The sequence below is a fragment of the Pholis gunnellus genome (assembly GCF_910591455.1).
Source record: "Pholis gunnellus genome assembly, chromosome: 1".
NCBI lineage: Eukaryota > Metazoa > Chordata > Actinopteri > Perciformes > Pholidae > Pholis > Pholis gunnellus.
Window position 1 is genome coordinate 9,447,730 of NC_136528.1, and position 25,599 is coordinate 9,473,328.

General features: G+C 39.9%; 1 protein-coding gene across 1 annotated transcript in view; it reads left to right on the plus strand.

The window, feature by feature from the left end:
- Window positions 1-25,148, plus strand: part of map2k5 (mitogen-activated protein kinase kinase 5) — a 52,409-nt gene extending 27,261 nt beyond the window's left edge. Inside the window, exons 18-22 of the mRNA XM_079165310.1 lie at window positions 2,243-2,269; window positions 2,616-2,648; window positions 9,160-9,221; window positions 10,265-10,310; window positions 21,246-25,148. Of these exons, the coding sequence (XP_079021436.1) occupies window positions 2,243-2,269; window positions 2,616-2,648; window positions 9,160-9,221; window positions 10,265-10,310; window positions 21,246-21,356 (279 nt within the window). The 3' untranslated portion in view covers window positions 21,357-25,148. The remainder of the gene's footprint in view (window positions 1-2,242; window positions 2,270-2,615; window positions 2,649-9,159; window positions 9,222-10,264; window positions 10,311-21,245) is intronic.
- The last annotated feature ends 451 nt before the right edge of the window (window positions 25,149-25,599 follow it).

Consider the following 25,599-nt stretch of genomic DNA (forward strand, 5'->3'; position numbering starts at 1 on the left):
CTTCTTTAAGTAATTAGTGTAGTGTAATAGGCTTCCCTTGTAGGCTTTAGATTAGTGTACAAATGATCTGGAAAGATTATTGACCCGTCCCTCTCAGTCTTAGGTATGTAAAGCTTCTCCACATCTTTCACTATTTATCACCATAGTTATTGTCAACAAAACATTTCTGAATACCTTGTATATGGCTTCCCTATAGAGCTAATTATTAATACATAATTTTTTGACATTGATGAAACTAATTCTATTGCAAATCAAACAGGTAAGTTAAAGGCTAAATAAGCTTTTCAGTTTGGGAGAAATCAGAGAAGAGCTGCATTTTTCCTGCATGGCTAACGGAGAGACTTAGTTGTCGTTGACCTAATATTAAAGAAAAGAACTGAGAGAAGGATCTCTCTCCATTTCCCCCTTTATTGTAGTGATCTCTCCTTGTTGCCTGAGTGGGACTGCCTTTGTCGATAACCCAAACATGCATGTTAACCTTAGTTGAAATTGATGGTTTTTATCGCAAAGGGAGCCTTTTTTATGAGTTTTCAGATTCCTTACCTTTGAAGAAATATCTTTGAAATTCTCAAGGAGGGAACCAGTCATCTGATCTTTTAGAAGTGTTTATTGAATGGCTCTTGAAAGGAACAGAAGTCATTTGATATCTCAAAATTGTGACTTCTTATTATCACGCCGGGCCCACTGTGATACTTTAAAAAAAAAAAAAAACAATCTTGATGTGGCTCACAAATCATCACAAAGCCACTTGTATCAGGGCTCTCCAGCTCAGAGACACACAAAGCCGATGTTCTACACAACTAGCTTGTCATTTGATACACACAGTTGATACACAGTCCTATAGGACGGGGGGTCCCTTCACACCTTCTGCAACAAACACAACATGCTTGCTTGTCGAACATACATTAGTTTGTTATTCTTAGACCAGGTATCAGAAGAATTATTGGAAAGTCCTTAAGTATAAATGTCATATTAAGCAATGTTTGCCCTCAGGACGAACATGCAGATCGTAATATGTCGACCACATAATCAGCCCACAGTGATGAGACTATTAGGAGGGAAAGATAAGAAGGCATTTTTAAAGCTCTCTTTTTGATATGTGGTCAAGCTACCTCGTACAAGAAGAATAAGTGCTCAATTATGCTTGAATAAGTTAGTCTCCCACTATCCAATTTCAACCCCTGGAGCAGCATGCAATTTTGTCCTAGTAATTATTTCTGAACAAATTCGTTTTCCATAGTTGCCTTTAATGTGTCTGAATCAGGCAAAACTGGATATAGAGGCAGTTTAGGAGTCTCTTGGTATTTGCAGAGTGTGAAAACCTGTATTTAATTGAGTGAATCAATAAGTGCTCTAATGCACTGTCAAAAGATCCGGAGAAATGAGCAATTTATTTACCAAACATTCTTAGACGTTCAGCCGAGCTTAGTTTTCAGGGCTTGTATAATTTAGTGTATATGATGGAGGTATAAATTTAGGTTTTTAGAAATTAAAACTGATTGTTCTAATGAATTCAGCCCTGGGGGTTTACTTGGGAAAACTAAATGCTTTTTATAGTTTCGCTGCAGTGTCACATTTTAAGACAGTATCTCGCATCTTCAGAGTCTAGATCTTACAAATTGAAAAGTTCCTGTTCTAGCTCGTATTTCTTTTCCTTTCATATGTTTTGATTTCGACTGTCCATCGAATGTGCATTTAGTAAGTCAAATAAGTATAGAATGTCTAAGATGCATGTTTCTATATTTTGTTTCCTGTGATTGCCAAGCCCAACACGAGTTATCCGGGGTGATCTTTTTCTGCACCTTTTTCAAGATGCCCTCTCAAATCACTTTTTTTCCCAGTAGCCCTATTGCCATCATTATGCAGGTAACTTACCGTGTCCGGGCCGGTTTATTGTCAGTGTTGCACCTGAGAAATCGACACATTGAGCATGCTCATTACAAAGCTTGCTGTTTGTAACAGTTATCCCGGCACATCTAGATAACCTGGAGGGTATGAATAAAGTACTACTCTGAAAATTAGCATTAGCGGATCTTTTACCCCCATTCTCCACAAATGAGAACAAGGCCATTAACATTTGTGTGTTTTCATTATGTAAATGGTGTTAACGCATACTCACAAATTGCCAACAGGAAAGCAATAATTTTCTCCTAGTGATCATAATGTGTCCAAGTGCAACGTCTTGATTATGACACGCTAATTACATATTGCCTCGTCCCCTCTTCTCTGTCTCTTCCTACAGATTCAGAAAAATCAAGGATCTTTAATGGTGAGTTTTATCGCATTAGAATAGAAATAAAGAAAATAGAGGTTTCCCACACTATAGTCTGTTACTCTTGGTTGACTCTCTCATTTGTAAAAAAAAACACTAAAATTGCATTTTTGCAATGAAATATTAGATTGTGGATAAACTGCTGGTATCACATTAGGTGCCATTATGGAATAATAAAAACATACAGGAGCTGAAGGATTGCTTTGCCTGAGCTCGCTGCATTTGATTAATTTAAGTAGATACTTTTTTTTTTTTTTATCACACTATTGATTTTCCCTATTGCCAAGAAATTCCTTGTAGGCTGACATGTTTTTTTCATCTCCCTGTGTCTCTCCTCCTCCAGCCTCTCCAGTTACTGCAATGCATCGTTGATGAGGTGAGTCGTCGTCTTATGTGCTTTTGCATCTAAAGTCAGTCCTAATGGCCCGGAAAGCTTATATTTTGTTTCCTAATGAAGCAAACCACTCAGGCGGCTTTGCTCCCCATTCACTCAACCCTTCACCCTATGCAACTGCCTCAGGCAATACACATATGCACACGCACATTACTGTAGAGGTTGGACCTGTCATGAGTGACACACACACACACACACACACACACACACACACACACACACACACACACACACACACACACACACACACACACACACACACACACACACACACACAAACACAAACACAAACATATACAGCAACAAAGCTGAATTTAGAGCACTATAGACCCAATACCAAAGCATTTGTTTAACCAGGACTATTCTTATGACTGCACAGGGTGTTCGTTTCTCTATAAAAAGGAATAACATTAATTTCATAATATACACACAACATATAAACATACACGCATATAAATACAGTCAGATCATACAAAAACAAAAAAGGGAATATGCAAAAATAACTAAGATGAACAAACAAAGCAGCAACAGATACAAAAACGTTGACGTACATCATTCTAAAGATGTCATTTTAACCAAAATATCTACCACTCTGTAACAACGGATAGCCCTTCTTTTTCTTTTTAACTGGAATAAAGAAAATAGACAGAAACACATTACAGAAGTATATGACCCTCTTTATAATGAGTTTACCTAGATTACATCTGCTTCTGAAATGCTCTCATGTCCCCTCACACACACACACACACACACACACACACAGTTTTTGATTTCTTGATGCATGGACAAGCTATTTTATTATGTCGGTGTCCATGAATGTGTAAGCTCACACTGCTTATTTTTTCATCAAAAGCAGCAATCACAACCTTCCTCTCCTCTCTCTCTCTCTCTCCTTTTTTTGAGTTCTTTGCTGACGTGCACTGATAGAAGAAAAGCCACAATACCTCTGCAGCCTAAACCAGCCCCCCCCCTCCCAACCTCAGCACCAGCTATATCACACATTTAACATACAATGTCACTCGCCCTTAACTGCCTATAGCTTTGGCCGTAATTAATAATTAAATGCTTTTGGTTGTAATGGATTGACCCCGGCTGAACTGTTCATTAGTCAGCTAGACAGAGGCATCACTCAAAACTATTTTTCCTGTGCCTTGTCCTGTTCCTCCCCTTGAGGCGAGAGAACATTTATGTTGTCCCTAGCGAGCCAGAGCCAGCACTGCCTTATACTGTCCCAGCTAATGCAGTGCTTCGGAGGAAGAGACAAGAGCATAAGCACCCTTTTAGAAAGATGGAAGTCGCTCACATAGAATGTAAAGGTTGAGGACTGCACTAGAGTTAGGATGTATGTACAGTTAAATGTGCAGTAGAGTACCCAGAGAAGTTCACAACCTCATTAAGGGAAGACAACTCAGGCAGAAACCGTGTTTTTCATGCACTGTTCATTTTTGAGATTTTGGACTGTTTTGCTTCCATAACACTGTCTTCTTTTAGACTAGTGAAAAGAAATACACATTAAAGTGTTTCTTTTAATTCAGTTTGTCTGTAGATTCTCCTAAATTGACCAAAGGTTAGCATTAGATAATGCATTACTTCAATGTTTATAATTTATTCAATATTTATTTTCTGAAATTTATAGAGGAGTTTGTTTATTTATCATCCATAGCTTCATTTATATACATTTTATATAAAAAAGATGTATGTATGGCCTTTTGGCATTATTTTCTGTGTGTATTTTCTGAGTGATACAAAGAAATATCCCAAAATCTCTTCATAACAACCTTTGGCTTTTGACAAAATGAAACACACATTTTGAACCTGGCTTCATCCAATGTTCAGATTTCTGTTCTGGAAATGTATGTAAGTTACCACATATTTGATAATATAGTACCTCATTTGCATATTTAAACTAACATTTTCATGACCCTTTTCGCCTTCGGTGTGTCTCCCCTTAAAACAAGAAACAATCTTTTTCTTACAGCTGATGCTGGAGATTTTATGTCCAATTTAATTATTCTCGATCTCAGCTCAGCGTTCGACACTGTTGATTGTTTAATCCTACTGGATTGCCTTTTAACAGTAGGCTGGCACTCCTCTAAACTGGTTAAAATCGTATTCATGAACTTATTCTATAGTGGTCAATGGAACTGTGTTCTTCCCAAGGGCTCCCAAATCTAAAATCTTTTCTTTTGGGTCCACCAAAGTCTATCCCAATCTTGGCGTCCTGTCACAAACCCAGGTGTAATTGACAGTGTGTATGACAGTATATCTGTTGTATTCAGATTTAAGCCGAATAACTCTCTCACGCCTTCAGCTGGCACAAAATGCAACTGCTTGGCTAGATGTTTTGAAAAGTGCTTTCAACAGAAAGTTTAATGTCATTATAGAACTTGTCGAATTTAGAGGCATTGTGAACTTCCACTGATACCATAGAGTAATTAATTTAAAGCTACGGTATTTTTAATTGAGCTACACACACCTGACTTTAACATCATGGCAGATGTGATCAATTATATCTGACTCATTGACAGGTAGTAAGTATTGCCCATTAGTACATACTCTAGATGTGATCCAAATACCTTTTTCTTTGTCTGTGATGCTTTGATATTGTGTGTGACTTATCCACTGTGGATTTGAAAGTTGCTTTAATGGCTGAATGAGTAATAGGCTTCTGTGAGTGGATCATTAATATTATTGTAGCTAGAGGTATGTGTGTGGTGGGGGGTGGAGTGTAACAGTCTGCCTCTCCTTTTTTCGTTCTTTATCACACACAAACACCATAAAGACCAAATAAATAAGGAGATAACAGTTTGAAGGTAGACACATCAACAAATACAGAGCATTGTGATTTTCTCCCGGGTGAATCTCAAATCTCAAGGTGCCGACACAGAGGATCAACGATTCTGAAATATATTTTGTGGCAAGGAGAAGTGACCTTGAAAATCCTGACATCAGTAGAAAATAAAAGGTAACAAAGAAAAGAAAACGTGTTTGCAAGTCACAGCTTACCAGATAGATGGACATTTCCAAGTCTGTTTACCTAAGTTACAACACATGTTGTCACTAACCTAGCAGTATCGAGCCAGATTAAAAATTACATTTTAAAAATTCAGGCCTGACCTGTTTGGATACCAATCAAAAAATTGCCGCTATACATTTAATTATTATCGGTTATCTGGCTGTGTGCACAGTTTCCCCATAAATTATTTCATTTTCTATAAACCGTTGTTCATGTCGTACATAAACGCATTTCTGTGTACTGTAGTCTTTAGTCCATTTAAGGTGAAGGAGAAAAAGGTATGTTGTGCCGGTTATTGACAACGGATAGCCTCCACTCCAAACTTGCCGATAATCGGGACCGGCATGAGGCAAACTTTAGAGAACGTTTCTGTATGTTGTGCCCTCTCCATGATGGCACAACAGGTTCACTCCCTCATGCAAGGGTCAGAACGTAAAATGTCGACCAACTGGCGTAAATATTGCTGTAACACATTTCAGCTGCTGGTTATTTAACATTGCTATAGAAATGATGTAGAACAAATATAAATGCTAGACATTTTTATATTGTTTTTCTATACATATACATATCACCCAGCCCTAACCTCGTGGTTGTTCAATTTCAGTTCATTTATCAATCCTCCATTTAAGTGCATGTAAATACGCTACACTATTATCCAGTGCATCTTATGAAATGTTTGTTGGTATTAGTGTATGGCAGAGAAACATGCTCGCCTTATTCAGTCTATGTCTTGAACGAGAAGTTCTCTGTAGTCGTTCCCACCATCTGTCTGCTGTCCACCCTCATTAATGTGCCATTAATGTGTGTTGAATAGCAAGTGGCTCCACTAATAAAGAACTCCCACTTTAGTTTCAAGCCTGTAATTACTGATCTAATTTTGCCTAATAATTGCTTCATGGCAATGACATGTATATTTACTTGTACCCTTGTACCCTCGTAGTGTGTGTTCTGTCTCGTAGCGGAGCGCATTGACAACCAGAGGAATAATTCACGCAGACTAGTTACTTTCATCAGCCTGCTTGTCTTTTGTGCCATCGCCTGCTGCCACATCAAAGCTTTAGCGTTGTTCCTCTTAGCTGGAGACATGAATACATGCATAGATGTGTGTTTGTGCCTGCAAAAAGGTGCATGCAAATATGTGGGGAAAGTGCATAGAGAGATTTTGCATCAGATACAGAGCCTACGCAACACATAAATGAGTTTGTGTAGGCAACACTTTACGCAAACTGTGGGCCCAGTTGATCCAATCGTGTGTGTGTGTGTGTGTGTGTGTGTGTGTACACCATAGTACAGTGGCTGCAAATTGTTTGGTACTCTCCCTCTAAACGGAGTGTACACTCAGGCTTCTGGTGTGCATTGCTCAAGGGCATTTGTTTGTGCATGCCCGTGTGTGTGTGTGTGTGTGTGTGTGTGTGTGTGTGTGTGTGTGCGCTATGATATATTGCTCATCCAAGCGGCGGCAGCACTGTGAAGTGCAGTGAGATTAGAAGGGAACCCATTCCTTTGTTAATTTAAATGGGTTCATGCATCATGCTTTGCGGGAGCCTGCCGATCAGAGCATTAAGGAATAGCGAACACTGCCCAGAGGTGTTTTTAATGGCACAGCAGGGCTTCAGATGTAAAGAGGTTTAATTCCCTGCATTTGAATAAACGCCTGGTTGTGGAACCAGGCTTTATGATTTTTGTGCATATCTGAGGTACTTTGTGTATTTTTGTTCATATCATTGGATGTGACTGCTACGCATATTGTAAATCTTGTAGGACTTAACACCTACTCTTTTCTGGTCAACTTAGTTTTGATATTGTCTATTATTGTCCTCTTGTATGTCCGATAAACATCTGTCTTGTGCACATGCTGTGTGTCAGGATGCACTATGTTGCATTTCAACAATTGGTGGCTTATATAGGAAGATTTTAAAAGAGGAAAATGCTAATCCTGTGCTTTTCACACACAATTTCATTCGGTGCTCTCTTCTGAAGTTCACTGGCATTGAGACAAAAAAAAGAGAATACAGGTGTTTATTTGAGACAGCTTTTTCTATGCAGTGGTCTGAGTTTTTTCTCCAAGGATATTAAGGGTAAAATAAGTAAATATTAACCACCGGCAAAAGGAAAGAAGCACAGTGAGAATAGGGAAATGGATGGACTAATGAGGTGAGGGGCAGTCTGGCCCAGCTGTTCTACATGACACGGTTCATAGACCCTCCATTGACAATATGTCACACGCCTGACACACACGCACACACACACACACAATCACACTCATAGTGTTAATTTCGGCAGCAATATTTAGTCATTCTGAGATGTCCAAGTGCGTTTTAGTCAAATATGGTCACCCTCATATTTTCAGTAAATTGTAGTCTCTTAGTGAAAGAGAACTATGAACATTTGAGTAGTTTGAACAGTTTGGTTCTAGCTTCAGTTGCCATAATTGATGATTCATGTTTTTTGATCAAAAATAAACAAAAATGCTGCTTTTTAAAAATGCAGGATGGAGGTCTGTGCTGTAAAATACATACATGTTTAACAGTATAATAACCAGTTCAGTAATTCCCCACCATTCAGAAATTCATCAAAATGGCTTAACACAGTTTATAACATCGTTAATTACCTCAGTTTCTGCTTCCAGGTGCACCTTCAGGTACCTCTTGAGATTGGTACTATTTTAAAGCTTTATGTTTTTTACCATGTCACACTCACTTTCTCTCTCCACAGGATGATAAATTAGATCCAAACAACCGTCCGTTTCCTACTGTACCAAACCTTGTTATTGCCATCACGTTTTTCTAGCCGCCATCCTCTCACTTTAGCCAAACTCTGATGAAAACATGATGGTGGTAGAAATCCAAACCATGACAGCTTTATTGTACAACAGCGTCTCTCACATTTGCACTTTCACCTTTTGAATCGCCGGCTTTGTTGATTGGTTGACCCAACGAGACCAATGTTGTGTCAGCCAGCAGGTGTTGTACATTAACTTGACTGCCAATCACCACTCAATGCTTCCATGAATACAGAGGATGAAGAGTGGAGAGTGTAGCCTTGAGGTCAAGCACAAAAGTGTTCGTACAAGAAAGGTACTTAACTGTGAACTCCGCTGACTTCAGACTCTTCAACGTTATATACTCTGAACATTATGTTGTGTCAGTCGTTGTTTAATTAGTGTTGATCTTAATAAAAGTTGTGCACCTTAGGGAGCGTGTCCTTTTTTATTATGCACTAAAGATTGTTGGAAAATCTTTTTGCAACTCTATTATGATGTTACACTGTGTCTATTATGGGTTACGTTTAACTAAGTTAATCTAAACTATATCTGACCTTAATCTTAGCTCCTATCCCTGTTGATGTAAACCACCCGTAATCTATTTTTATTTACGTGCAGTTAAGTGTCAGGATCCTTCAGTCAGTGCAGAGCGTTGTCATCGTCCCGGTATAAAGTGTTACAAGTTATCTGAATAGTTGTGTTCTTCTCCACAGGATCCTCCAGTATTTCCTGTCGGCCAGTTCAGTGAGAAGTTTGTTCACTTCATCACTCAGTGGTGAGTCAGTTACTGTTTAATATGCTTTGTTTCTAGAAGGACGGACACTGAATTATTTTATTTAACATCTTCAGCTTTTAAATGGAAGCGTGTCTGTTTGCAATGGCTGTTGACTGCATAGTGCATTTGTTTGTGATTGTAGCTCATAATAGCTTAATATGTGTGGCACAGTCGGCCACCTGAGCCCCACAGAGCCAGACTGAACAATTACAAAGACCACAAGCTGCATTTGACATAGATGAACAAAATGATGGTAGATGAATCGATGGTATAATAGAAATACAATGGGATTTAAGTGCCTTTGCCTGTGTGTTAATGCGCTGTGGTTATAATGGTTTTAGCTATGATATTCAGTGCTGCTGATATTGAATAAAAAGTCAAGGAATGATTGGTTCATCTCATGCAACAGGACAAAGACAATATTTACCCCGTGTTTGCCTCTGATTCATTAGCCTCTTGTAACCTTTACAGTTGCACAAACATCGACATACACACCCAAACCACATGCAAGCTGTGCGTATGTGTGTGTGTGTGTGTGTGTGTGTGTGTGTGTGTGTGTGTGTGCGAGCAACAATCACTAGCTGGCTGTACCATCTGTTGTTTATCCCCCATGCCTGCTTTATTTACTCAAACAGGGCACCTCTCTCTCTCTCTCTCAGGACAGACTGAGGTACCTGCCCTGCCTCGGTGCAGAGCTGGCATTATCCTCTCACGGACTATTCTTAGAGGGTCACGGCCCAATCTTTGTAATACATAAACCAGTTATATGATGAACTGCACACAGGCCCCAGCACTAGAAACACACACATACATCCGCTGAATGAATGTGGTAACTGTAATAAGAAATATCAATTAAATGATTCTATTTGAACTGCACGTGCTGTGTCGTCTGTGTCTGTATCGAGCCCTCTCTTTCAGTTTATTATGTGCCATGAAAGGCTCCTCTTGAATATTAATTTGTAAATGAAAATGATCTCTTACACGTTTACAAACACAGTTTGAATAGTGGCTGGATATACTGTGCTTGTGTCTCTCTTTTTCAGTATGCGGCGGCAACCCAAAGAAAGGCCTGCCCCTAATAACCTTATGGTAAGTTAAAACAAGACTTTCATCAAATAGTTCCAAGGACCACGAAATATAAGTTTTGAATAACTGTGTAAAGACGGGGGTTATATTCATGCATTCCGATGAAAATTCAATTAAACATAATTCTATTATGTGTGCCGCTTTGGGAATATACAATTGTATTTTTCGCAGTGATTGAGGTGTTTTAGGTCAAGGACCCTCAAAGTTGTGATTGCTGTGTGGAAACAACAGTAATGAACTTTTGCCTACCAATGAAAGATGTCAGCGAGGGGGCAATGAGAAACCTTGAGGTAGGACTGAGACCTACTTCAGCAATAATTAGTTCAATTCACTGCATTGGTTTCACCCTGAATGAATCAGGCCTAGCTCCTGTACAAGAGCCAGTCAAATTATTTTAGTGTGTGTCTGCCTGTCTTTGTGCTTGTAACGTTAAAGTGTGCCCATGTCGACCTCGTCATTTTAACATCTTAACAGGACTGAACATCATTAATTATCAAATTCCTAAAATGTTACTGTCACCAAAGTGACCTCGTGTCGAATCTGCAAAATTAGAGACATGTAGAGGCAAGATTTTCTTTTATTCATGAAAATCACTTGGTCAGTTTTCCGGTTTAATAAACACCACCTTTTCCTTTTGGTCATTTACATACATTTGATAGCCGGCACAACATTCAGGTTACATTAAATAGCCTCAGTCAGTGTGTAGCTTATCCAGTATGTCCTCACTGAAATAATAACATTTCTAATCGGAATAGGAAATAACTCACATAGTTCAAAAATCCATCCATCCGTTTCCTCAGAGCTTATACGGTAGCAGCACAAGGATTTTTAATAATTTAACACCAACGGATTACAACACAAATTAAGTAACATTTAAATATTCTGAATATTGTATGTAGATGAATCAGCTTTTATTTACAGATTGAAATCCAGAGGATTTTGTAGTTCATGAGTGTGAGAGTGAAGAATGCAGATAAAGGGGACTACGTTACAGCATATCAAACTCACTGTACAAATGGTCTTCATAGTGACGCCTCAGCACAACATGTTGCGTTTGAATAACAGCCCGGCTCCATTGTTCTCTTTGACCCAAATACAATACTGAGCAACAGATGAAGCACGCTCGGGGACAATTCTTTCTGGTCTGAATATTAAATCATCTTTATCACATCAGGACAGTGTGGATAGGGTTTCCACAAAAAACATAGAGAGGTATTTAAAAAAGTAAAAACATAGTGTAAAAACATGAGCCTGTTGTACCATCTCTAACTGGCTTAATATAGTACATACAAGTATGTTTGTGTGCTTTAAAATAAAATAGTCAGTTACTGTTGATTTTCACTTGGCTAAGACTTCCTGTCTGAGAATAAGACAGCTGTAAGTTGTCAAATGTATTAATATTCAAATACCAAAGCCAACGATTATTTGAACAGTAGAGTTTTCTAGATATGGGAGAAGACTCCACTTACTTCCAGCTCTTCCTGTCAATGAGTGGTACACAAGCCACACCACATGCCTTCCTTCCCAATATTGGGTGATTTTCTCTGTTCTAGCATTAGCACACAAGACCACAGCAGTTTGCACAAACTGCCTTTTAAGAGTTGCAACACGCTGCGGTTTCTGTGTTAGGACCAAGGACAGCGACAGTTCGGTCCACAGAGAGAGGAGGGGCGGAGGGCTGGAGGGTGTAAATGCAGAGCTGCTAACAGATTGTGTGTTCGCAGTCTCACACCAGAAAGGAGGAGTAAAGGGAAATGTTGTCTAGACACACAGAAGTGGCTCTCTTGAAGGAGAGACCATGCACTGTTACTTTTGGGGAAGTTAGGCTTGCGATTGTGTTCTGCTGCTCAATTTTGTTTTTGTAACTGTTCACCTTAATTTGGACACAACTTCCATTGTTTGTGTTGAGCAAAAATGATTATTTGAAGAGAGACTGAAGTGTCTCGTCGTGGTTTCTTGTGTCCTTCATTACCTGGTTTCACAACCAAAGCTTCATTCCAACACAAAATAATGCACATGGGTCACACCGAATATCGGATACCAATATTTCTCAGACGATATTAGTCCTCCACCGATGAATATGTGATTTATCCTCAACGGATCCAGGACTCTGGACCAACCACACACTGATTCTCCTCCCTTTATGGTGGCTTTTCCATCACTCCTGTCAATGTTTCCTTTTTCTCTCTTTCCTCCTCCTCTGCCCCACTTCCTTCAAATTCACGGTGCTCCCTGTGCTCTGTTTAAAATGTCCACAGTTCTCCCTCTTTCTCTCTATTTTCTACTCCCTCTTTCTCTCCACCCCTCTCGTCTTTCCTTTACCTATATTCTCGTCCTCCTGTAGGCCTTTCATTTTCTTCCTCTGAACTGAGATATAAGGTCACGGATGCCTGCCTTTGTGGCACCAGCCTGCTGATTGTCTTTCTCTCTCCTCCTCCTCTTCCCCTTATTCCTCCCCGCCTCTCGCTCTACCTCCCCATTCCCCCAGCCTCCTGAGTACATTAAAACTCTTTACCTATTCTATCTGTATGTTAATGCAGCTAGCCACAGCTCTCCTTCTCTCCTCTCCCTCTGCTTTGCTGAAAGTGCCGTAGTGCTCTCAGTTTTTCTTATCGCTGCAACTCATTCCTCCTTGAAGGTAATGTGGGAACATCACACAATAGTGTATGTACTGAGCAAATAATGTTGTTTTATGACCATACAAACTCACCTAGTAGCTCTAGTTTGCTCATCAGGTTTCAGCGTGTGGTTTCTCTAATCACTGGTATAGCTTTTATTGACGTCATTATTTTCACTTGGATTCTATCCTATTAGACGTTCTTTAAAGGGCTGCTGTTTGATTGCATGCAAGCTCTTGATGGGTTCTGTCCCTGAAGCTTGACACAGTGTGCTACAACTACTTGCACTGGATGCCATGTGCATACTATTAATATTTCATCCTAATCAGTTCAACTTCATCACTTTACCTGACAAAACATTTGTCTGGAGTCAATGCTACAGTATGTTCCGATCATCATGAATAGAGGGAGAGAGAACAGGGAGAATACAAAGAGAATTATCCGTTAACAATAAGTTAATGAGAAGAGGCGATGACGGAGTTGTGTGTCCCTCATGTAATGACTATATGGTGCACTACAGCAGGAGGTTTTTAACTTCAATTCAAAAAGACACGGGTTGCACTTTGCTACCATGAAGAATGACGTAGTTGTCTCTGACATAGATGATGTCATGTTCTTCTCCAACAATGTGAAAACCTATGCAAACACAGGCCCAGCTGCATGTGTGGTGGGGGCAGTAGGATGGTGTGTTTTGTGAGGCGAAGAAGACGATTATTAGAAAAATGTTCAGGTGCTAGAGAAAACATTTGTTAATTTATACCAATTAGTAAAATCTGATTTTTTTGTATTATTGTTGCTCAAAAATAACACTTAAAAAAGCAGTTAGTCGTCTAAAATCCAGCGAATTTCAGACTCGGGCGTAGTTTTAAGTAAAATTGTGCATTGTGCGTGCATATGAGAGAAATCTGACAGTGATCGGCCGGTCGTGGCGATCAATTGAAAACCATCCCAGTTTCGATCAGCACTTAATCAGTGGCTTGCTGAAGATTTACACCATGACTCATAATCTGTTTGTCCCTTTGGTGGACGTTAATTAATGAAGAATAAATATCTAACTGAGCTCTGGCTGGCTGTATCAAGCTCATCAATACCTCACTGGTATCAGTAAGAGATCTTTCTTCTTTTCCTTCCATTAGTAAAGAACCCCATGATGAGCCATCAGAGAGGAAAGTGAGGGTGTTTTCCTCCCCTTATACTAATGCATCTTTCATTGTGGACACCTTATCCTGTCATCATAAGCTAATGACGTTGGTCGGTTGAGGAGACTTTCCATTGGCGCGCTCCCAGGACGTTGGCTTCAGAGTATTTGGTGATGACCCATCCTGTCTGGGGTTTCTTGCTTTTGGTTCTACACAGGCCGTCTTTCTCCTCCCCCGTCTCCTTCAACGTGAGGCCTGGTCTGTGTGCAGCGCCTATTGACGCATTTAATTAGCTTTAGCGCAAGAAGGACAGAAAATATAGTTTTTGTTGTGACAGTATTTGGTGTATCTATGTGCTTGTTTTTGCGTGTTTGAATGTGTGCGTATGAGAGAAAAGGAAAACAAAAGTGATGATCCCACACCCTTGTGTTCTTTGATTGTGATGTGATGGACATTTCATCAGCCCCCCTCGCATCATCCCTCGTTCCCCAGCCAGCAGCCTTCACACAGCCTTTTAGCACCCTTGTCAATGCAGCCCTCCTATTCTGCTTTTCTATTCATAGGCACACATACACACACGCACACATTTCGTAGCCCCCTTTCAACCCCGGAGACACCAGATGAGCCCCACGGTTTTCCACAAAGGAAGTCCCTCCTGTGTCTGACTGTCCCTAAATCTAGTTTCGACTCTCTCTCACACACACACACACACACACAAACACACAGATAGAAGTTGAGTAGCATCAAGTTTTGTCCACTTCCAGCGCCAGTAACAAAAACATGTTTGTTCTTAACAAACACGCCCTGACTAGTTAATATGAATCCGTACTATAACGGTCATAAACTGCCCCCTCATTTAATAATTCCATTTATTTTCCATTTATTCATCATGTCAGACCACACGGATGTGTCAACTTACCACAATGATACTATTGTCTTTTATAAACTGTAGTTTAAGATGTTGTTTTATAAAAGCAGAGACATCCTACCGTCCCTGACTGACTGAGTGACTGACAACCCATTATTGAGACGAGCATCTATGAGATGAGGCATGCGGTGCACTGGAGGCCACAAGGCAACACACATGGTGCTTGATATTTACCGGACATCCACACAATGTGACGCTCTGAGTATTAATTTTGGATCAATAATTTAGCAGTATTAAGAATCAAGCCTTCTGTCAACTGTGATCGAGCTTGTCTTGGTTTTCATGGTTCTGTTAAAGAACGTTTTTGAAGATATTGCGTTGTTTTGCTACATTTCTGAGCAGAAAAAAGCATTTTATTGACTGTTTGTACAGATGCAGACTGTATTAGACATTTCATCATCTACTGTATGTGTGGGTTGTTTTTGGTAAGGCTTTATGGGGGTGAAGTCTTGCATGAGTTCTAGTTATCGCAGCTTTAACGTCTGAGGAATAGGTGTTTACATCGCTACATGTGCGAAAAGGATTTCCACATGCATGCTTATGTATCATCTCTTGTCTCTTTTCAGACTTGTGCCAAATCACTCTCGTCCTCCCTAAACTCTCCTGTCAGCACCTTCACTGACAAATGTTTTCACATTGCACCCATGGGTCTTCATTGACATAAACCCCATTCACACATACAGGAACTGCAGTGTGGTGCTGCTGCACAACTGTTCAGTCACGTCATTTTGAATGAGAGCTGTATTCAAAATTACACTTCTTGTACAATAAAAAAGTCACTTTTGGCACAGGAAATATTCCTTATATGTCCAAATCAACATTCGTGAATTGGCCAAATGAAGGATTCTTTTTGTTCAGGTGTAAAAGGAAATTAGACTGTAGTGAATATTGTAGCTGAAACGACTTTGTCTTTTTTTTTTAGATAAATGGTCAGTTAATCATTGAAATAATAGTTAGACCATAATTATTTTGTATCTTATAAGGTTCAGTGACACCAAAAATGTCAGTAAGGTTAAGACAGTATTTAATTTCTCACCATTTCTCCATATGTTACACTCCTGGTCACTGCTCACTACCTCTGTTGGTCTGGACTACCAGAGGTATGTATCCTGCTGCGCTGGACATCTTTTGTACACTTGGTTGGGGACTAAACTGGGCCGTGAGAAGGATTCTCCTCGTACTCCTCTTGGCTCTCTTGTTTTACAACCTGTTTTTTTTCTACTTCTTTCCATTTCAGTGGCTAACATTTAGTTTTGCGGCTCATTGACAGGTGGCTATCAGGAGAAAGTGCTGCCTCACTGTGCAAACAGTTTTGAAAGCAGCAGATAAATTTGAAAGTAGCATTAGTTGCTTGGACCATTAAGTTTAGAGCATTGTAACTCTCCTAAGAGAAAAGTCCCTTCATTTCCTCTGCACTCTGATTGACCAAAGTGCACACACACACACACACTGTTCATTCATACACACACCAACCAATGCCAGCCAGTTTCCAGAGGGAGCGAGTGATTAGCATGCAAATCTGTAAAGACCTAGTTATTCTATCACCCTTCTCCCTGTCTCTCACACACACACACACACACACACACACACTGACAAACACTATTCTAATGAGGTGATGACCAGTCTCTTGTTATAATTGCCTCAAACTCCTTTTAATTTCTTTTGAGCGTATTAATCATACATAGAGTTATTTAAAATCGCATAAATTAATCTTAGATTAAACAGACCCGTCAAAGGCTTCAAACAATTAAAGAGTGAGGTAGAATTTCCCCTGGGTTTAGGCCATTTCTATTTGAGCAGTTGCAGGTGATTATCCCATTTTGATGTGGCCAGACGGTGATTAATGTAACTTTTAAATGAGTCCTTCCCCCCCCATCTCACCTCTGTCCACGCACCTCGACAGCAGAAAGTCAAAACACCTCCAGTGACCTAACGAGTAGTAATCCACTCTGTATTTATAACTCTCTCCTTACATGGGCCATACTTCATTTGAGTTGCAGGTATTTTAATTATCGTGTGTGTGTGTGTGTGTGCGTGTGCGTGTGTGTGTGTGTGTGTGTGTGTGTGTGTGTGTGTGTGTGTGTGTGTACCTGTTTGTGTCTGCATCAAACAAGACTCTTGAGGCAGATTATGTCTGATATAATTGTGAGTCTGCAGGAAACAGTCTGAATGCCCAACCCGGGGGTCTTTTGTGTTGGGTGGTGGGGTCGTAAGATAAACCTCATAAACAAATCAGGGGAAAAGAAGAAACATTTCTGCTACGCTAAATTATGTTCCTCTTCTTGGGCTTTATCTAAATCTACTCTAAATGTCAGCGTTTTTCTTGCGTATTCAGGGCTCTAAAACTATTAAACTCTTAAGAATAGACGATATGAAAAAGGAACATCACTGCTTGCTTGGACTGGTCACAGCTCATAGACATGCAACCTGCAACAAAAGAATAACAAGCACACATTGCTTGGCAGTATATGGCCACTCAGCCAAAAAAGGTGTGATGAGAATAGTTCCTGTTTTGTTCCAGATGTGTATGCAGAATACACATGTTGGAATCTCTTGTTGCCTCCTGCTCTGTAGAGATCAGTGATCCTAAATGTCCTAAATGTCCAGTCCCTCAAACATGCTTGACATTTGCAGCAGATGAGATTTGCCAACTGTGGACAACTACAGCCATGTATGGTACATAAAGTCTGAGTGTGCCCGCTGCCTCATTAATGCAGGGAGTTTAATCTGCTGCTATTTTTAATTTAGGTTGTAACTAAATAAGGACAATTAAGTTTAACTCTGACGAAACAACGGCTCGACAAAGTCCATTTAATAGCTGTTCCGGAGCTTTCGATCGTATCACATGAATGAATGCAGTTTGAATTGTAGATTAGCTTAGAGTTCCATATTTCTGAGCACTGTTTGGACATTTTTCAGCTTCAGACAAAACATTTCACAGTGCATGTTTTGCTTGAGTTAATGTTGTTTCCTTAGCGTCTTTGCATGTGTGTGTGTGTGTGGGTGTGTGTGTGTGTGGGTGGTATGATGAGCCACGCACCTTCTTCCAGGTCAGATTCCAGCAGTTGTCTCTGGCCTGTCGGGGTTAATTTCTGGAGCAGAGGTGAAGCGCTGGATTTTAGAAACATCACTCAGGACTTCCTTCTTTATTTCTGTATTACACCCTCTCTACAGAGGCAAGGAAGAATGATGGATGAGATGGGTATTCAGCACATAGGGGCACCCAGGAGCGTCCACTCCACCCGTCTCATACTGACACACACACACACACTGATATGAGAGTAATTAACCTCAGACTGTGTTAACCCCAGCTGCCCATTAGAAGGACAACAGGATTGATGGGGCTCCCCCCAGTCCTTCACAATCTCTACAGTTTGTGCAGGATTAGAGCACGCTGGAATGTGTTAACATGTTCCTCTAAAATATAAAACTACACCAGACCAAACATGTGGGGGTTGTATTATCACAGTCAAAAGTAACAATAGTGAGAAAAAGTGGATTTACCACAATAACGCACAGATGTGTTCACCCTTCATGTGACTTTATTTTGATACACTGTGCATATTCTTCCGTTTAGCATATTTTCCTGTGTAACCGCAAATAGACGGGAATGATCCCAGGAGGAAGAGAGTGGGCCGTCACTGCCAGTGTGTCCTACTTTGTAGCTAATCTTACATTGTCTGCACTAGTTTGGGTGTTGCTGGGAGGTATTTTAACGTTGAAGAAACAGCTGACAACAACACTGTTCACGTTGAAATCACTTCCAGCACCACATTTCAGACAGACCAAGTTAACGACCAGCTGATGAACAAAGTGGAGTATGTAGTAAAAGACAGATATTCTCCTCAGGACTTGATGGCCAAAAACATCTGTTGTATTCTGTTTCAAAACAGATATTTAATCATTTTATACTGCAATTACTTGTCGCTTATTATCTACGCAAATACCGATATTTCTCTAATTATTCTCATATTGACCTGGCAGGCACCAAATAACTGAGCGTAAATCTTTGTCAATGTCTTAAACTAGGCAGACACCGTACAGGTTAAACCTGATTTTAGCCCAAAATTGGTCACCTCCAACCAACTTTAGAATCGGGCCAAATTCCGGCCTGATTAGGTTGTAGTTTGTGGTGCATTTTGAGGGAGGACACCAGTCGCAACGTCTACGGCTCCTCATTTCTCTTCTTACTTCCTGTTCATAGTAGGCACAAAGTCACGCTGCCTTTCTGCCTTTTCTTCAACACTGTTGAGGAGGTCGTCGTCTTGTCGAATTAACTTTATAGGAGATGTCACCGGACAAAACCGACCCGGAGTTCCATGCTACCGTCAGTCTGAGCAGCAGGGGGTCAATTGATCCGTACAGTGTGAGCATGAAAGGCCGATTCAAACGTGCAGTGCGAGTTAACGCAACGTACGAGATTAATAAATAACATGCACAGTGTCTGGCCGGCTTCAGTTGGAGCTGAACTCCCATTAACAGTGACAGTCTCTTGTTGTTAAGGACAGATATCGTGGAAATCAGTGTTGACAAGTTCATTTAAACTGGCCGGCCACAGCGTTGTTTATCTAATTGGACATCTAGACACCACAAATAAAATTCATGGTCAGCCTCAGTTGAAGTGTCTCATTTACAACCTCCTCGCCTCTCACCTCTGACCCCCCGTGGGACCTCTGTGACCTCAGGCTCTGGTCTGCAAAGTCCCCCAGATGAGGCCGGTGATTGGGACTGTTGTCGCTGAGATATCACATGTGACATCTCTGTTTTCGGTGCTGCAGCGGTAACAAGTGAACACTGCCGGCATTTAACAAAGTTGATGAGCTACGACTCGGGCAGAGACTGGCCACACGTTTGTTGGTTTTCGGGAGCTAATTTATTGGCACTGTTGACCCAGTGATTGTGATTAAGACTGTATGAAAGAATGTCAGAGGCAAAAGCATTTTATTTTTAAATAGTGGACAAAGATGGTTTGTGTTGCTGTGTTGAACGCTCATTTTACCCCCGCTATGACTCGCCGAGATCATTAAACTGCAAAGATATTTCTTGAGAATGCCCTGACAAGCCATCACTTAAACGTTAAGCATTTAAAACCAAATCTGTTGGACATGAATATTTAAGAGGGTTTAATGATGTACCTGTGTAGTTTATTTGTTTTTTATTATTATTTCTCTATTCGTGGTTTAGAATAATTATACAAGTAGAACTAAACCGAACACTTCACATAAAGGCGTAGTAATGTTTGTGGCTCCAATCTGTTTGATAATAAAACATTATATTGCTGAATAGGTATAAACTTCTTTTGATAGCTGTTGGAATATCTTTTTTTTTTTGAGTGTTTTATGAGAAAGCTCATTACCTGTGTTTTTACGGCCACTTCAGTCCCATTTATTCTGAAGGTCATAGATAAAGATTAGTGGCATCAGATATTTCTTAATGCTTAAATGTTTATTTAATTGTAAATGGAAACCGAAATGATCTTTCAATAGATGAATTCGAAAGAAAGTTGACTTTTCCAGCACAAGGTGCGATTGAATCCAAACACTTGAGTGAAGGTGATTCATGTTAAATTTAGTCTTTTCAGTAAAAGGTCATATTTGGTTCGTCAATGCATTTAAAGGGACAGTTCAGATGTTCTGAAGTGGGGTCGTAGGAGGTACGTTGGGACAGTTCGGATTGCACGCCCCCCAGTTAAGAGCAGCGGACGGGAGCACCAGCACGGGAACAAAGCCGCAGCAAAACTTATGTTAGCCACCAAAAAGAAAGGCCCACTTACAGTATCAGCTCAAGAGCACGCTATATTTAGAACAATTCACCGCTTTATCGTGCGGTCAGACAACCTTTACCGACAGGGAGCTTACACTGTTATCTATGCTCTCTTCAGACTCCTTTGACTAAAACGTTACCTCGCAGAATAACGGAGCTACAGTTCCTTGTCAGAAAGGGGTTTACTGACGGCAAGATAAAGCGGTGAAGATTCCAAATGTAGCTCACACTTAAACAGATATTGACTTTTCATGCCATTACATTCAATTTGAAAGTGTGTCATACAAGTTTGTCTTTAGAAATCACTTTTTTTTTAATTTAGCTCATTATTGTAAGTTTAGCAAATTCAAGTTTTGCAGATAAAACCTTTTAAATACACAAGTTTTGGAGATGTTTTTCTTCTAAATAAGACAAATTGAACCCAAACTTCCCCTGTCAGCTGTTTTCTAAATACAAACGATTTAACACCTCTGTCTTCTTTATTTTTCAGGATCATTCCTTCATCACACAGTTCAACGACGGTAACGCAGAGGTGGTGTCGATGTGGGTTTGTCGCTGTCTGGAGGAGAGACGAGCTCAGCATGCTCAGGGACACGTCTGACGTCGTCCTGCTGTCCGCCAATGATGGACCAGGACATTTAATCCTAAACTTTGAACACTTATCAAAGGCTTTAGGGTCAAGTACGTCCATATGCACTGTGCAAGTGACTCGATGTACATGGACAAAAATCACTAGATGTTACAAGCTTTATGTGAGTATTGTTTTTATTTAACAGCACTCATGCGCCGGAAGAACAAGGAGCTCACGTCCTTTGAAGTTTGCAATTATTCTCTGCATCCAAAAAGTGCGGAGAGGTCTGCGCTTTCTTTCTAACGTGGGTCTCCAGCTGCAGCTTCGTCTTCACGTTTTTCGGGAATATATAGAAATGGCGTGAGCACATTGCGGTCTGGTGAGTGGAGATAAATGTTCAAAAGGATCAGTGAGGAAACTTAAAAGCATAATACTGCAATACGCTGGCAGAGTAAGGCTCTGTTTTTGGGGACAGTATCTCAAATAACCGTCTTGTGCTTCACTGTTGACAGCCCTCTAGTGAATGTTACGGTCTTTGCCTGTGAGTAACTGCCCGTGTGTGTGTGTGTGTGTGTGTGTGTGTGTGTGTGTGCCTGTTTTTCCAGTGATGTAGTTTATTACCTCAGCAAACTTAGGTTGACACCGCTTTACTTCCCCCCAATAATCACCGTTTTTTAAATTCCTGGACTAGAACATTTGTATCCACTTATTCCTTAATGTTGTGAAGTCGGGTTATTAAGTGGATAGAAAGCTCGGCCTCTCTCCTCAAGGAGTGTTTGAGTGAACAACAAGCCGCCAGTACCGCTAACGTTGAAGCAGCTCTGAAGTGTTGGAGTGCAATGAAATATTGACATGCATCTTTTCTTGGTTCTCAAGCGTACGGACCAAACAATTAATTGTTCTCACTCATCGGGAGGAGCCGGGTTCTCTCCGTTTAAACCTGTTTTTAAACTCTTCTCTTCTTTTATAGCCTGACGTTGAATGCCACTGAATGAACAGGTGGAGAGATAATTGTGCCGAAGCAGTTCTCCATTTTGTTTATTCAGGGAATATTTGTTTTTCTTAGAATTCATTAAGAAAAAGAAACTTAACAGAAACCATAAACCAACACTTTTTTATATTCTAAGTTATTGTTTTATCCACTTGCTCACCAGTCGATCCTTACTTAAGAAAGATATGTCGTGCTACAGAAAGCATGCTTTTTTTATTTGATTGCCAAATGAGATCAGTTGATAAAGGCAGTGCACTTAACACCAAAGACCACTGACGACCCAAATGGTGAATTGTATGTATTACTCATGACTTAAACGAACATAATGGGTTCATTTGACAAGTTTTTGGTGTGCAGCTGCTGACATGTAGAGCTCAAGTGCAATTAAAGGCCATTTCTTCTTCTACAAAGGCACAGTACGCGCAGCTTACAGGGACACGATGTGTATCGCTGGAAACGAATGTAGCTGCAGTAGATCAGCGCAGAAGAAAAGGCGTAAAGCAGCAGTTTATTATACATGTGATGAGGAGTTTATTCCGCACACTGTTCAATGTGCTTTTGTCCTCTTAACGACGAGGAGACACGGGGATGGTTGATTTTCACCGGCCTTTTAACTGTAAATCATCCAAAACTGAGAACACATTTGTTGTTTGGGGAACAATCAAGCATCCATCGTGTCATTCATAATTTGGTAAGTCTTCAAGATTTCTTGTTGTTTTATATGACCAAGCTAATTGGTCGTTTTTTTTTTTTTTTGTCATTTTGATCATCAAGCATCTTATTTCCAAGATGAGCTATTAATTTAGCATTTTTACCACTTGAGTAACATTTACTTTCCTTTTGAACTGACCCGACATTTGTGTGGGGAAATCCCAAGCTGTGTCCCAGCTCCATCCTACATACTTATTCCTGTGTTTAGTGCATGTATGTGTGCAAACAAAATGTAGTGTTCTAAAAGATGCATATTAAATATACCCTGCTGTCTAGCTAATTTCTGACAGTGTCCTGGAAGCTCCAGAAACATCTTGAAAGCAAAAAAATCTTATTTGACAGAAGAACATCTTAACTCAAGGTCAACTTACTCGCTTTTTCCAGAACTAGGGAAACGGTGAGAAAAAGTTGAAAGTTTGGGTAAAAGCTAGTAAGTATTTTTGTCAGACGACGGTTTCCAAGGTCCCAAGGTCCAGAGTGAACATTTACTTTTCGGACAAACATTTTACGTTGGCAGGAACATTAAAATTACAGTTTAGTCAGCTTCCCTCTGTGCACATTTAAAATAATATGACAAAATGATTAAGTTAAAAATGTCTTGTATACCGTGAAATCAATCTGGAAACCCTTCAGCTATCGGTTTGGCGATATGTCTCGGGTTCCGGTGTAGCCAGCGGATATCCCGACCAAGACTTCCTTTTCCATGCACTGCTCATTGTTTACAGTCAGAATAGAAACTTGAGATGTGGAGATGCATTTGAGAGACGACGTGTACAGCTGGATTGTTTTACAAGTTTACATGCTAATTTTAAACCAATAAAAAGCTAACTCATTGTCTGACGATAGCCAGTGGGTTCCCAGAATGCATACTGGCCAATGCATTCTGCCTCTTTTGCTCTTCACATGGACTACATTCAACCAACGCCTGCTTGAATGTGATTGGTCGATACTAATCGGACTACAAATACCAAAAGCCTTGTGCACCATAGGGACGGGTAAATCGGACTTCAAACAGAAACCACAAGACTTCCGATACCAAAATGAAAGGTGTGTGGTATCATTCAGTCTGCAGGATGACGGCGCTAGTTTAACGTGAAATGATATGAGAGAGAAACGTGTTATAGCGCCCTCTACTGGAAGTGCCCAGAACACATTGAGAAAAGATTTCTCAATGAATTTCATATAAAATAAAGTTTTCCATATCCAGCAGTTCATTATGTTACAGCAGTTCAGATACATTTTGTGATCAGTCAGTCGGAGGTTTTTATCACTGCCATCATTTCTGCCCCAGAAACCTGAAATTGAGGCACAGCCTTTTTACTTCGATGTACAGACAAATACTTTTACCGTAACTGTTTGGGAGGACTGTGCAAGATGCCATTCGTTTTCATAAAGAAATTAATGTCACTGATAATTTGGCGAAAATCTAAAGTTGAAGAACTTTACATTATACCTTTTATATACATACTGTATATTGTTAATTATATTTATCTAACTGTCAAATTAACCCATCTGTGAGACGTCCACCTCATATTAAGTTTGCCTTAAATGTAACTGAAGCTATAAATGCTGAGGAGTCTGGTAAAACTATAAATAAGTGTGAAACGAGAAGAGTGTGTAGTGGCCACTGGTTGCCGATGAACAATGTTAAATGTATTCTTGTTACTCAAATGAAACCAAAAAGATTTTATTTTTTTTCTCTGAACAGATGTGCTGTTCCCCAAAAGCTCAAACACTTCTCTAATTGTTTGGAAATGTACTCAATGCCTGTGGTTTTTAAATATGAAGTGGAAATATTTATTATTTTTTTACTTTCAGCTCGACCTGTTATTTTTCCTGTTTTTTTTTAAGTCAGTGTTTGGACTCAGCAGAAATATTATTGCTGTGATGTTACTGACTTATTGTGGCCTTTTCTGTAATAATCTGTGTTGGCACATATTCCAACCGCAATGCACAAATAGAATAAAAAGTATTTAAACATAATCATGTGGGTAAGTTTGACATTTATTCAGTTTATTGTCTGTTTCTCTTTGTGGGTTTTTTTAGTTTTGAAGGTAAAGCTGATTTCACGCTGACACAAAACAATGAAGTTGTTTAACTAACTTCATGGTCATTTTGGAAGTCGTTTGTTTTGCTTTTATATTGTATTTTATTTGTATTATTATTAAGGAAATGTTGTACTCCCACTTCATGCTACATTCTAATTGCAAGCAGGTTTTCAGTATGTAAAACATTTAAAAATAATAATCTTCATTCAATTCAGTATTTTTTTAAGATACTAAATTTGTTTGTTTTTTGAGTGTTGCGCTGGTGGAACACGATTGTCAAACTGCAGCCTTGAAACAAAATCAAATCAAACAGTTATGATTCATGAGTCATGACAGCAGATTGTATTGCAGGACTGTTGTGTTGGACTATTAGTTTTGGCTCGGTGTACCTAATAAAGTGGCACCTGAGTGCAGTGCATACAGCCAGCTTGATGGTGTTTTCATTAAAATGACAACAAGACTTGAGACACCTACAGGCCTCAACTCTTCACACGACTTACAAAGAAAAATGATGGTCGCTTCA